Source organism: Capricornis sumatraensis, chromosome 4 (genome assembly GCF_032405125.1).
Source record: "Capricornis sumatraensis isolate serow.1 chromosome 4, serow.2, whole genome shotgun sequence".
Taxonomy (NCBI): Eukaryota; Metazoa; Chordata; class Mammalia; order Artiodactyla; family Bovidae; genus Capricornis; species Capricornis sumatraensis.
Window position 1 is genome coordinate 139,183,705 of NC_091072.1, and position 14,248 is coordinate 139,197,952.

General features: G+C 39.6%; 1 protein-coding gene across 1 annotated transcript in view; it reads left to right on the plus strand.

The window, feature by feature from the left end:
- Nucleotides 1-14,248, plus strand: part of GUCY2C (guanylate cyclase 2C) — a 66,204-nt gene that overhangs the window by 13,318 nt on the left and 38,638 nt on the right. Inside the window, exons 6-10 of the mRNA XM_068971041.1 lie at nt 603-699; nt 3,847-3,964; nt 5,973-6,108; nt 10,385-10,470; nt 11,820-11,931. Coding sequence (XP_068827142.1) covers nt 603-699; nt 3,847-3,964; nt 5,973-6,108; nt 10,385-10,470; nt 11,820-11,931 — 549 coding nt within the window. The remainder of the gene's footprint in view (nt 1-602; nt 700-3,846; nt 3,965-5,972; nt 6,109-10,384; nt 10,471-11,819; nt 11,932-14,248) is intronic.

A 14,248-nucleotide genomic window follows, 5' to 3' on the forward strand; every position in this document is an offset into this window, starting at 1 on the left:
TTTCCTTAAATCAGTAAAATTAAGGAAATGGACTAGATGATTCTTTCTTAAAGCTGTATGTATTAATATTTGTTTATTTTGTTGTTTGGCTGTCTTGGGTCTTCACTGCTGTCCATGGGCTTTCTCTAGTTGGGGCAAGCAGGAGCTACTCCCTCGTTGCCATGCACAGGCTTCTCATTGCGGTGATTCCTTTTGTTGCAGAGTGCGGGCTGTAGGCACTTAGTCTTCAGTAGTGTGGCTCACAGCCCCTGGGGGCACTGGCTCAGGGGTTGTAACACTCTGGCTTAGTTGCCTTGCAGCATGTGGGATCTTCCCAGAGCAGGGATCAAACCTGTGTCCCCTGAGTTGGCAGACAGATTTTTCACCACTGGACCACCAAGGAAGCCTGGGCTAGACGATCCTTTTTAAGATCCCATGCAGCTCTACTCTGACTCCGTTAAAAAAAGAATGTGGAGGGGGAATAAATTTGAGAAATTGGTGTTAATCTTAAAACATGAATGGTGCATAGACTTACTGGGTTCAGATTCAATCATGTGGTTTCCTTCTTGCTTGGGAACAGATTATTGTATATTTTTCTCTCTGTCTTGCTCTCTCTCCTGCAGTGATTGTTATGTGTGGTAGACCGGAAACCATCCGCAACCTCAGGGGTGACCGGGCAGTGGCTGAAGACATCGTCATTATTCTCGTGGATTTATTCAAGTAGGTATAATATTTGGAAGAACTCTCCTTTCAGAAAGAAAATAAGGATTTCCAAAAGATATTCTCTTTTCTCATGTTTTTCATAGCCTTAAATGGGATTCAGTATAAAGATAATATTGTAACCAGGGTTTAATTTCTTCTTTAGCATTCTTATTTAATTAATTATAGTTAGCAGAGATGTATACCTTTGATATCACTATCATGTCTAAGGACCATATGAAAGGTTTCTACTGTGTGGTACAGGAAACTGCTCAATATTATGTAACAACCTACATGGGAAAAGAATTTGAAGAAGAATAGATACATGTATGGGCTTCCCAGGTGGTGCAGTGGTAAAGAATCCACCTGCCAAGGCAGGAGACACAAGAGACTGTTTCAATCCCTGGGTCGAGAAGATCCCCGGGAGGAGGAAATGGCAGCCCACTCCAGTATTCTTGTCTGAAAAAATTCCATGGACAGAGGAGCCTGGTGGGCTGCAGTCTTGGGATCACAAAAGAGTCTTACAGGACTGAGCACAGATACATGTATATGTATAACTGAAACCCTTTGCTATACCCCTGAAACTAATGCAACATTGTTATCAACTATGCTCCAATATAAAATTTTAAAAACTAAAAAACAAGTGAATAAATACAAAAGTTTTATTTAAAAAGAAAAAAACATTCAACCCACATGCCCATTCAACCCACATGCCCATTCAACAAAGATCCTGGTCTCCAGCCTGATCATAAGGTCTTTTTCCCAGGCAGTAATAAATCAGTTAATACCCCAGTCATATTTCTGAGAACACGAGCTGTATCTGCGCCTTCGATCACTAGTGGCCTTTGGTCCTAGATTATTTTCCTTCAGCCACCTTTGGTAAGAGGAAAGTTCCCATTAAGTGAATTTGATTGACACGATTATTCTTTGCCCTCTGCAGTGTAGTCACTGGGTGGTAATTTTCCCCTGCACTTCACTGGCACTAAGGGGAGAAAATTCTGGAGAACAGAAACCATCTTTTATCACATCCCCGCTTTTTTACCACTCATCTTCTAATGCAGTTACAGTTTTATGGAGAACCCATAAAAAAAAAAAAAAAGCCAAGGTAATATCTGAGTCAGGTTAAGCTTTAAACAGGTGTTGCTGGTACATCTTGTGTCTCTTGCTCCATCAACTGAATCATATGACTTCACTTATCTGCCTGGATCATTGATCATTTGCTGTCTGTATTCAGAGCAGAAGCTGTTACCGCAGTGTATCATATCTGATTAGTCATTTCAGACACCTTGAATGTACTTGTCCCAGTGTTGAGAAAAATGAAGCATGGGAACTGCAGGCATATCTAGTTTCTGAAGATAATATAGTCAGCTGAGCCTTATTAGCTGCAGAGTACAAGAAAGAGGGCAGAATTATCAACAGTTTATTCCTGCAACCACATTGATAGCCACTTTCAGTGACTGCAGTGGAACCAGTTTGGTGTAACTTTATTTTTAGAAACTCCTCATCTACTGCCAAAGTGTTGGCCTCCTTTTATCACTATTCCCTAAGGACACCTGGCTGTGTTTTGGGAAGATCATGAGATTCATTTGAAACTAGACATAACTTGGGATTTCAAATTATAATTCTGACACTTTCAGTTCATTTGCCTCTTGGGTATTACTTAGCATCTTGAGATTAAGTCTTCTCATTTATTAAGTGAGAATAAAAATATCTATAAGGGTCCTTTAGGATGAGGTATGGTAATATAAACAAACTCTTCAACACAGCCCTCAGCACATAGATATATTCATCTGCTGTTTGAATATTAAATGATGGTCATCCTGGCTAACAGCAGTTCAAGTGTGTTATAAAACATTAAAATGATTAGCAAGTACTTCCCTGGTGGTCCAGTGGTTAAGAATCCACCTTGAAATACCAGGGAGACAAGTTCGATCTCTGATCTGAGAACTAAGATCCCACATACCTCAGACCAGCTAAACCAGTGCTTCACAGCAAGAGATCCCATGTGATGCAATGAGGATCCGTCATGCTTCAACTAAGACCCAACGCAGCCAAATAAATAAATATCTTAAAAATAAATAGATGTAGTATCAAGGGTCCTCAATCTGCCAAATGTGTCTAGGAATTGAGGATGTGTACTGCTACATTGCTTCAGTCATGTCCAACTCTTTATGACCCCATAGACTGGAGCCTGCCAGGCTCCTCTGTTCATGAGATTCTCCAGGCAAGAATACTGGAGTGGGTTGCCAGAGCTCCAGGGGATCTTCCAGACCCAAACAGCGAAAGTGAAGGTGAAAGTCGCTCAGTTGTGTCCAACTCTTTGCAACGCCATGGACTATACAGTCCATGGAATTCTCCAGGCCAGAATACTAGAGTGGGTAGCCTTTCCCTTCTTCAGCAGATCTTCACAACCCAGGGATCAAACCCAGGTCTCCCACATTGCAAGAGCACGTCTCTTATGTCTCCTGCATTGGCAAGTGGCTTCTTTACCACTAGTGCCAACTGGTAAGCCCAGGAATTGAGAATACAAGGACCAGTTAGCTAATGTTAAGAAGTATACAGTGTTAGAGAAAATGCTTCATTTTTTTCCATGTTTATGTTTCACCATCTGGAGAGTAAACGGAACTCATAAACTTTCTCTCTATCCTATCCCTAAATCTCTAAAGCATTATGAGCACTTAAGGAAAAGAAAGTTTCCAGGTATCAGCCAAGAGTCATTAAACCTTGAAAAGAAGCTTACATATCCAGGGCTCCCCAAAAATCTTCTTTCTTTTTAAAGAATTATCTGCAGTGAATTGCTAGAGAAACAAATGAACCTCTGTTTGTTAGTATATTCTAGATCCTTCATGTTTATTTTAAGTTCAGAATAACCTATCAAAATATTTATTTTAAAAATATTAAAATTCATATAAACTTTATAAAAAAACAAGTATCTGTATTCTGATCTTCCGTGTCCATTTGTGTTTGTTAATCACAGCATCTAAGTTCTGCTATTCAAGGTAGCAGGTTTAGAAAAAAATAAACTTATCTGGGGAAAGTAGAAAGTTTTGCAGAGGGAAAAAAAGTGTTTTAAACTATCTCAAAGCTGATGTACGAATTGGTAGGAGTTCCATTTCCATTTTTTGCAGCAATCTGATTTTCATGAGAAACTTGTGCTTTTTATTCCAGTGACCAGTACTTCATGGACAATGTCACAGCCCCTGACTACATGAAAAATGTTCTTGTTCTGACCCTGCCTCCAGAAAACTCCGTCTCAAATAGTTCCTCCTCCAATAATTTATCACTGGTAAACTGCATAGACATATATACTCTTATTCTTCTGGCAAGGGTAAGATACCATTCTTCCATTTAGGACCCAGATTCTCAAATGAGCAAGTCTTCCCCCCACTGGTTCCAGTTTACTCGGCAAATGTTAACTGAGCCAATTATGTGTAATAGCAGGATTCTTGCTATTAAAACTCCAGGACTTCCCGGTGGTCCAGTGGTTAAGAATCTGGCCACCAGTGCAGGAGACACGGGTTCAGCCCCTGCTCCAGGATAACTCCACATGCCATGGGGGAAGCTAAGCAGGTGCACCACAGCTACTGAGCCGGCAATTCTAGAGCCCGTGCTCAGAAGCCACCGCAGCGGAAAGCCCACACACAGCCAGCAGAGAGTAGCTCCCGCGTGTCAGAACTAGAGAAAGCCCATACACAGCAATGAAGACCCAGCACAGCCAAAAATAAATCAATAAATTTGCAAAAAATCAAACTCTTTCTATATGTCACTGTGCTAGGCTGCAGTCCAGCACCACACTACAGGCTGCTATAACATCCAAACAGAAGCGACATTGCAGGATGATCAGAAGAAGCCCTGCTAACGTAGGGGAGCTACATATTAGACAATGTAGAATAGATGAAGCTCCTTACATCCCTGGCCCTGGTATGAGAGTTCCTCTAAAGATACATATTCCCAGGTTAAGACACAGTCCTTTATTTTCATTAGGTTGATTATCATCCGAATTTGTACAGGAGAGGCCTGGTTTATTCCTTTTATTCCAGCATCCCACCTGGTTTAACATTTGTCCCAGAAGAAGAGCCTCCAATTAGACATTAAATCATTAATGTCTTGATTAAATGCAAAACCCCATTCTCTAATACCGCATTGGATTTTGATGGTCACTGTACCTTAACCCAGCTAAAGTAACCGGATGTTTTCTGGCCTCACACACGGTTGAGAGCACGTTTGGAGAAGGGAGGGGGTAAGGGGCGGTCAGTCCTGAAGCCCCCAAACAACTTTAGGATGACAAGACCCAAAGAGCAGTAAGGAAAGTTGGGGACCTTTGAGAGAATCACCATTTTGCCTAGACTGGCAGTTCTAAGCCCTCTGTTTTGCAACCTGCCAAAATTTGGGGCTCTAACCCCTTCAGGGGCTGGGTCTTAACTGATGCTTTTCATCTCATGAAAAGATGATTTCAGCAAAAGACACTGAAGCCAATGAGAGATGTTTTCGTTTTTCCCTTTTCATGGTTTTTAGCAAATATACTTCTGGGTGTCATATTCAGATTTCACTTGCACAGCTTCTAGGCTCAGGCAAAAGTGTGATTCTTTACAGGTAGGTGGGCCAAACTGTCTGAGCTGACTGAGCTCATTCGGTCTCAGGGGCACTGAGCTTTCAATCCAGCCCTGTAAAGACCACCACACAACTGTCACAGAGGCAGAGAAAATTTACATATTTTCTATCTTGTTATTCTATTCATTGGAGAAAGTGGACCCCTTCTTATGTTCGCCAGGGCAGACATTTGTGTCTGCCCTTAACACCCAACCAGGACTCTCTCCAAAGCAAATACAGTGGTATCATCCAATCAAAACTCTTCCTATTGCATCACACTACTCAAAGGCAGTGGGGTTGTTTTTGTTGCTGTTCTCTTTTATTTTCAAATGAAAATATTATTTCTGTATAAAACCTTATGAGAACTGAAAATGCTGTATGTTGTTCTTCCTGGTTGAAATAAAATATTTTATCATCATGGGAAGGAGGAAGCACAGCTGCTTTTAGTTCTTTCCCTAAAGGCAGTGTTCATAGTTAATTGATCCCAAGGGAAGACAGAATTGTGATGTGGGGGTGAGAAAGAGCCCTGGTCCAAGGAAAGTTTTTCCAAAATTTCCTTTAATCCCATCCCCGCAATTCCATTAATATTCTTTTACCTTTCAAGTTACCCTGCTTGACCCCAACAATGTTTTTTCCAGGTTCAAGACCAGAATCTTGGTTTTTTTCCTTTGAACTCATTTTAGGATTTTTCCTTTCTAATTTAGGCAAAAAATGATTTTGCTGCTGCCTACCTGGATGGAGTCTTGCTTTTTGGACATATGCTGAAGATATTTCTTGAAAATGGAGAAGATGTTACCACCTCTAAATTTGCTCATGCTTTCAGGAACATCACTTTTGAAGGTACCAGGTGCCTAAGAGCAAACTACACTTACAGTTTCTCCAGATGCGCTCCCTGTGGACAGTAAAGAGAGGGTGTGGCAATAGATGGGTCAACAGTTAAATACCTTTAACTTAACTGGAGGCAACAAATGTGCAAAAGTTCAGTTGTTGGGTAGAATGTTCTATATTGGTCTGTTACGTCTAGTTGGTTTCTTTTATGTTCAAGTCCTCTATTTTTTTTACAAATTTTTTATCTTGTTATTCTGTTCATTAGAGAAAGTAGAGTGTTAAAATCTCCAACTATTGTTGTATAAAAGAGTGCATGTGTGGTCAGTTGTGTCTAACTCTTTCCTCTCCCATGGACTGTAGCCCACCAGGTTCCTCTGTCCATGGAATTTTCTAGGCAAGAATACTGGAGTGGGTTGCCATTTCCTACTCTGAGGGCTCTTCCCAACCCGGGGATCAAACCTGGGCCTCTTGCATCTCTTGCATTGACAGGCAGATTCTCTACTGGCACACTGTTGTAGAATAGTTTATTTTGTGCCAATTTTTGCTTCATATATTTTGTTGGTCTGTTATTAGGTACATAAATGTTTATACTTATTTATATATTTTTTCCCTATTGTTTTATTAATATAATTAAAGTCTTTGTTTCTTATCAACTTTTTTGATTAAAAGTCTGATCAGTTTTATCTGATGTCAGTATATCCACCTCTGCTCTCTTGGTTAATACTTGCACGGAATATCCTTTTCTATCCTTTTGCTTTCGAACTATTTGTGTCTTGGGATCAAAAGTGAATCTCTTTATAGACATCAAATAGTTGGATCACTTTTTAATCTAATTTTCCAATTTCTATCTTTGATTGGAGAATTTAATCCATTTACATTGAAGTAATTACTGATCAGTTTAGTTCAGTGACTCAGTCTGATTCTTTGTGACCCCATGGACAGCAGCACACCAGGCCTCTCTGTCCATCACCAACTACCAGAATTTACTCAAGCTCATGTCCTTAAGTGGGTGATGGCTTCCAACCATCTCATCTTCTGTCGTCCCCTTCCCCTCCCACCTTCAGTCTTTCCCAGCATCAGGGTCTTTTCCAATGAGTCAGCTCTTCACATCAGGTGGCCAAAGTATTGGAGTTTCAGCTTCAGTGTCAGTCCTTCCAATGAATATTCAGGACTGATTTCCTTTAGGATGGACTGGTTGGATCTCTTTGCTGATAAAGAGAGATTTTTTTCTATTATTTTGCTATTTGTTTTTTATATAGCTTTTTCATCCCCATTTTATCCATTACTGTCTTCTTTTGTATTTATTTCTTTACACTGAAATGTTTAAATTTTTTTCATGTGTATTCTTTAGCTGTTTTCTTTGTGGTTACCATGGGGATTAGATCCTAAAATTATAACCCTCTAATTTGAATTTATACTGGCTTAACCTCAGTAAATACAAAACTCTGCTCCTTTAACAGCTCCATTTCCATCCCTCTCAGACATTGGTTTTGCAGAACTATATCCTTATACTTTGTGTCCAAATAGTAAACTAATTATTTTTTAAGCATTAGTCTCCTAAATTGTCAAAAACAAAAGGTGGAGTTACAAATCAAAGTTACAATAATAGAAGTTTCAGACTAATTTGTTTACTATATTCATTTCTTAAGTAATATAGAAAAGAAAAAGTGGAATAACACATTGTTTTTATAATAATGCTAGTTTTTGTAACTGCTTGCTTATTTACCTTTACTGAAATGTTTATTTCTTCGTATGGCTTCAAGCTACTGTCTAGTGTTCTTTCCTTTTAACCTCCTAGACTCCCTTGAGAATTTCTTGCAGGGAAGATTGGTTGGTAAAAATCTCTCAGCTTTTATTTATTTCAGAATATCTTACTCTACTCTCACTTTTGAAAGACAGCTTTGTTGAATAACAGATCCTTAGTTGATATTTTTTTCTTTTAGCATTTTGAATATATCAGCCCACTGCCTTCTAACCTTCAGAGTATATAGTGAGAAATCTGCTTTATAATCTTATTGAATATCTCTTATATGTGATCAATTACTTCTCTCCCTGCTGCTTTCAAAATTCTATGTCTTTGGCTGTGGACGATTTGATTATAATGTGTCTTGGCATGGATGTCTTTAAATTTATTCTACTTGGCATTTGTTGAGCTTCTTGGATGTTTATATTCGTATCTTTCATCAGATTTGGTACATTTTCAGCCACTGTTTCTTCAAATATTCTCTCTCTTTCTCTTCTCCCTCTGGGGCTTCCACAATGCATGTGTTGGTCTGCTTAGTGGTATTCCGCAGGTCCTTTAAGGTCTGTCCACTTTTCTGCAGTCTTTTTAATTTATTTTCCTCAGTTTTGGTGATTTCCATTGTCCTTTCTTCTAGTTCCAGCTCCCCTGGGGCTCAGACAGCAAAGCAGCTGCCCACAATAAGGGAGACCTAGATTCAGTCACTGGGTTGGAAAGATCCCTGGAGAAAGGACTGGCTACCCATTTCAGTATTTCAACCTGGAGAATTCCATGGACAGAGGAGCCTGTTGGGCTATAGTCCATGGGGTCATACAGAGTCGGACACAATTGAGTGACTAACACTTTCACTTTCTTTTTCATCTTCAAGTTCACTAATTATTCTGCCTGCTCAAATATGCCTTTGAATTTTTTGTTTTAGCCTCTATGCTTTTCAGTTCCAGAATTTTTTTTTATGATTTCTATCTTTTTGCTAATATTTCCATTTTGTTCATACATCACTGCCTTGACTTTACCCATGTCTTTAGGTCTTTGAGCATCTTTAAGGTAGTTGTTTTAAAGCCTTTGTCTAGTAGACCCACCATCGCTTTCTCAGGGATGGCTTCCACTGGTTTATTTATTTTTTTCTATTGAATAAATCATATTTTCCTGTTTCTTCATATGACTTATAATTTTGGTTGAAAACTGGACATTAAAATCTAATAATGTGGTAATCCTGAAAATCATCTGGGGCATGGTGAATTTTCTCCTTCTCAGGGTTTGCTGTTACTTGCTTTTGCTTTTTGTTTTTATTGTTGCAGGCCATCTCTGCTAAGGATCAGCCTGAGATGGAAACTTGAGGTCTTCTCAGGTTTTCTGAGTCCCTGCCTTCCCCTTGGCATGTGTAGTCACTTTCTAGTTTTCCCCATACGTGAAGTTGCTTGAATGTCGTAGTCTTCAAAGCCTGGCTCTCAAGGGGGAAAAGAGAGAAACAAAGGAAGCACCAACCCTTTACATTCCTAGAAAGTCACATTGGCAGTGGGGGAAAGTCATATCAGCAGTTGACGGAGGGGGAGAAGATGCAGACAGTGGCCCCCACCTTTTTACTTGCGCCTCTGTGATCAGAAGTGGTACTTAGCCACCTGCTAGCTGTACCTATAACCTGGAACAATTAAATAATATCTCTGACCTCAGAGTTCTCATCAGTAAAATGGAGATAATAACAGTTTGTGTGTCATGGTGTTCCAGGAGGATTAAAATGATAAGTGCATATAAGGCACTTAGTACTGAGCCTGATACAGTAAACAATACTAGCTCTTATTTTGAACCATGTGAAATTGTTGATACTTGGTAATTTTTTTTAACCTAACCAGCCATTTCATAGACTCATGCTATTTGGCTAAAATTTCATAGATGAGAAAATTGAAGCTCCAAGAACTTAATTTTCTCAGCGTGTTCAGCTAATAAGTGATAGTGAAGGGATTTTGACCTTTTGGCAATCTACTTTAGGTTATGCAATGACTTAAACACACTGTGAAAGTGAAGTCACTCAGTCTTGTCTGACTCTTTGCGACCCCCATGGACTGTAGCCTACCAGGCTCCTCTGTCCATGGGATTTTCCAGGCAATAGTACTGGAGTGGGGTGCCATTGCCTTCTCCAGGGGATCTTCCCGACCCAGGGATTGAACCCGGGTCTCCTGCATTTTAGACAGACGCTTTACTGTCTGAGCCACCAGGGAAGTCTTAAACGCACTGTGCCACTAGTTAATACTCTCAGCAAAAATGTGTCTCGATTCATCAGGAGAAATCTCCTGGCTAATTACATTTAGTGTCATCATCCTACATGCAGTGAAAGAGAGTTCTCCTTCTCTCTAAATAGTGTCTCTCGTAGAAATATCCTTCAGCGATCTCAGAGCCAAGAACCAATGCCTTCTATTACATCATTAAGGTCAACCATTTTTCAGTAAAATAGAGCAATCTGAATCTGCTTTATGCCCCGTGTCAGGATGTAACTGGTCTTTCAGTCAGGAAGTCACTGATGGTCTCTAATTGTTTCTGATTTTGCCCTAGGGCATGTGGGTCCTGTGACTCTGGATGCCTGTGGGGATATTGACAATACCATGTACCTTCTGTACACCTCTGTGGACACCAGCAAAGTATGTTCTTATCAAGAACTTGGGATTAGGTGACTGGGTGAGGACGGTTATCCTGAAAGGCAAGTCATAGAGAAGGACTAGGAGAAGTTATGTTTAGAATCCACAAGTTAATTTCAGATTTACAGTTATGCCCCTCTTGGGGCCATATTCCTTAGACATTTTCTCCATAGAACTTCTTATTCAGAATATCCACTCTATTTACTGTATAAAATATACCCACCCAGAAAACACTGATATGAAGACCAGACTATTGATGGGATACCAATGAGAAAATGACAGGTTTTCTTTTTGGTCATTTTTTTTTTTTTTTTTAAGAATTGTTTATTCATTTCCAAAACTAAAAATTTCGATGAAACATTCCCTGTTCTCTCCCTCTGCAATCTCATGAGCATCATGAATTGTTTGATCCCTCAGGCACATAAAAATAGCCCTGTAATGTTATGCTTTATATTCACACACTATATATACACATGGTATAGTATTGTGTGCGAATATAATACATATTATTATATTACTATGTAATATTAGCTTATATTCTGCTGTCAAGTTAGGAGTATAGTTTTGAGAATGTAAAACTTTGGTTCAGCATGTTTTGAGGGAGCGGTGGTGAATTTTAGAAGGATGATCATTTTGGAGAAGTCTCTTACAAAACTGACTCAATATATGCAGCAGTAATTTAAGGATATATTAATATTTCTATTGGCACATTGCTTCAAAAAGAAACTTTTTATAAGAAAGCACATTAGAGCATAGAGATAGAAGAGATTCAAAAATCATGTAATTGATAGAACTTAAGGAATGTAGAATTCTCTAGCAGCCCCTTGACGTGTATAAATATAGATAATGAATTTTAACTATGGTGTATTTTCTCAAGCCATCATTTTTAATAGCAGTTTAATATTGTGGAAATATTTAATATTTAATATTGTGCCTCCCTTGTCATGTGACTTAGAGCTAGCCATTTAATTTTTCTTGCCTCTGTTTTCATATTTGTAAAATGAAAGACTTGAATTCTCTAAAGATGCGGAGAATATTTATTGGGCAGGCATGATGTATGGTCATTAAAAACAGAAAACTATTCGGTCTAATAGTGTTCATGATGAGCACCAAGTAGATCCTAACTAGTTCCCAGCTGTGTATCATTTGCCTTGCTTCACTGAGAAATATATATGGCAGATTCACTGTGCTGTAGAGTAGAAGCTAACACGGCATTGTAAAGCAACTATGCTCCAATAAAAAATAATTTTAAAAAATTCAAATGTCATTGGGAAGGACGGTGAGTCTCATCAGAAGTCATTCTAAAGTGTCTTTTTCTGTTCACCCATCTTCTCTTTCATGCCCTGACACAGTACAAGGTTCTTCTGACCTATGACACCCGTGTGAACCAGACTAGCCCTGTGGATAAGAGCCCCACATTCATCTGGAAGAACCACAAACTTCCTAATGATATTCCAGGCCGGGGTAAGAGATCCTTCATGAATTTCCTTTCCCTGAAGTTGTTTTGGAGGAGAGTACATTCTATGGTTTATGCAATTAGCTTGTGGTTTTGTTTTGTTTTACTTATTGTCTGAATAAGATGTGCCAGATTTGTAAATACGGACTTTACTTCTCTGCCCAATGAATGATACTACAGTTCTGATAAAACACTGAAAATATCCCATTCTAATTTAGCTATACCTATCTTTAATATGTGTTTTATCCACCCTTTGACATAACTTTTCCTATAGAAAACTAGGTTTGGCAATTGGCAAAATGAACACAGAGACAATAGGCTCATTCCATTTACATTTTACTATAGGAAACTCAAGGAATGTATTCAGTGTGTTTCAAGCAAGGAATACTTGATGTCATCAGGCTGAGGGGTGGGCAGTGAGCTTGACCTCTAAATTCTCCCCTTTTGCCTTAGAGCACACATGCTTGGGTCATAACAATGGTTACCTACCTACCTGAGCTGAGGTCCCATCATGGCATGAAAGCCCTGACACGGCCAGACCTTCATCCGTGCAACTTGAACTACAACTGTGTATAACACTGACTGTCACTAGACAGGCCAGCCAAGTGTCTCCTGAGCAGCAAGGTCTCAGGATGCTCTGCCCTCGGCTGGCTTGGCCAAGGCTTTCCGCAGTGAATAGTAAGCAATTCCACATCACTACAGGACTGGAAAAGATCGGTTTTCATTCCAGTCCCAAAGAAAGGCAATGCCAAAGAATGCTCAAACTACTGCACAATTGCACTCATCTCACACGCTAGTAAAGTAATGCTCAAAATTCTCCAAGCCAGGCTTCAGCAATATGTGAACCATGAACTTCCAGATGTTCAAGCTGGTTTTAGAAAAGACAGAGGAACCAGAGCTCAAATTGCCAACATCCGCTGGATCATGGAAAAAGCCAGAGAGTTCCAGAAAAATATCTATTTCTGCTTTATTGACTATGCCAAAGCCTGTGACTGTGTGGATCACAATAAACTGTGGAAAATTCTGAAAGAGATGGGAATACCAGACCACCTTACCTGCCTCTTGAGAAACCTATATGCAGGTTAGAACAGTTAGAACTGGACATGGAACAACAGACTGGTTCCAAATAGGAAAAGGAGTTCATCAAGGCTGAATATTGTCACCCTGCTTATTTAACTTATACGCAGAGAAAATCATGAGAAATGCTGGACTGGAAGAAACACAAGCTGGAATCAAGATTGCTGGGAGAAATATCAATAACCTCAGATATGCAGAGGACACCACCCTTATGGCAGAAAGTGAAGAGGAACTAAAAAGCCTCTTGATAAAAGTGAAAGTGGAAAGTGAAAAAGTTGGCTTAAAGCTCAACATTCAGAAAACGAAGATCATGGCATCTGGTCCCATCACTTCATGGGAAATAGATGGGGAAACAGTGGAAACAGTGTCAGACTTTATTTTGGGGGGCTCCAAAATCACTGCAGATGGTGACTGCAGCCATGAAATTAAAAGACGCTTACTCCTTGGAAGAAAAGTTGGGACCAACCTAGATAGCATATTGAAAAGAGAGACATTACTTTGCCAACAAAGATCCGTCTAGTCAAGGCTATGGTTTTTCCAGTAGTCATGTATGAATGTGAGAGTTGGACTGTGAAGAAAGCTGAGCACTGAAGAGTTGATGCTTTTGAACTGTGGTGTTGGAGAAGACTCTTGAGAGTCCCTTGGACTGCAAGGAGATCCAACCAGTCCATTCTGAAGGAGATCAGCCCTGGGATTTCTTTGGAAGGACTGATGCTAGAGCTGAAACTCCAGTACTTTCGCCACCTCATGCGAAGAGTTGACTCATTGGAAAAGACTCTGATGCTGGGAGGGATTGGGGGCAGGAGGAGAAGGGGACGACAGAGGATGAGATGGCTGGATGGCATCACAGACTCGATGGACGTGAGTTTGAGTGAACTCCGGGAATTGGTGATGGACAGGGATGCCTGGCGTGCTGGGATTCATAGGGTTGCAAAGAGACAAGACTGAGCGACTGAACTGAACTGAATCAATTTTTAGGGAAAAAATTTTAAATTTGAATGAATATTTATGTCCAAAGATGCAAAAAAAAAAGTTGTAAACACTAAATGATTTTTTTCATTTTATTTTTATCATAGAAAAATTCATGCACATGATTTTAAAATCTGAGAATAGAAATATTCATAACAGAAAGTGAGGGCACCTAGTCCCGCCTCTGAGCATCCTTGGTCTGGTCCTTTCTGCTTAATTTTTTGCATATTTCTAAATTATATGCATGTATTTCTTGATTTATCAGATATAAATGTTATC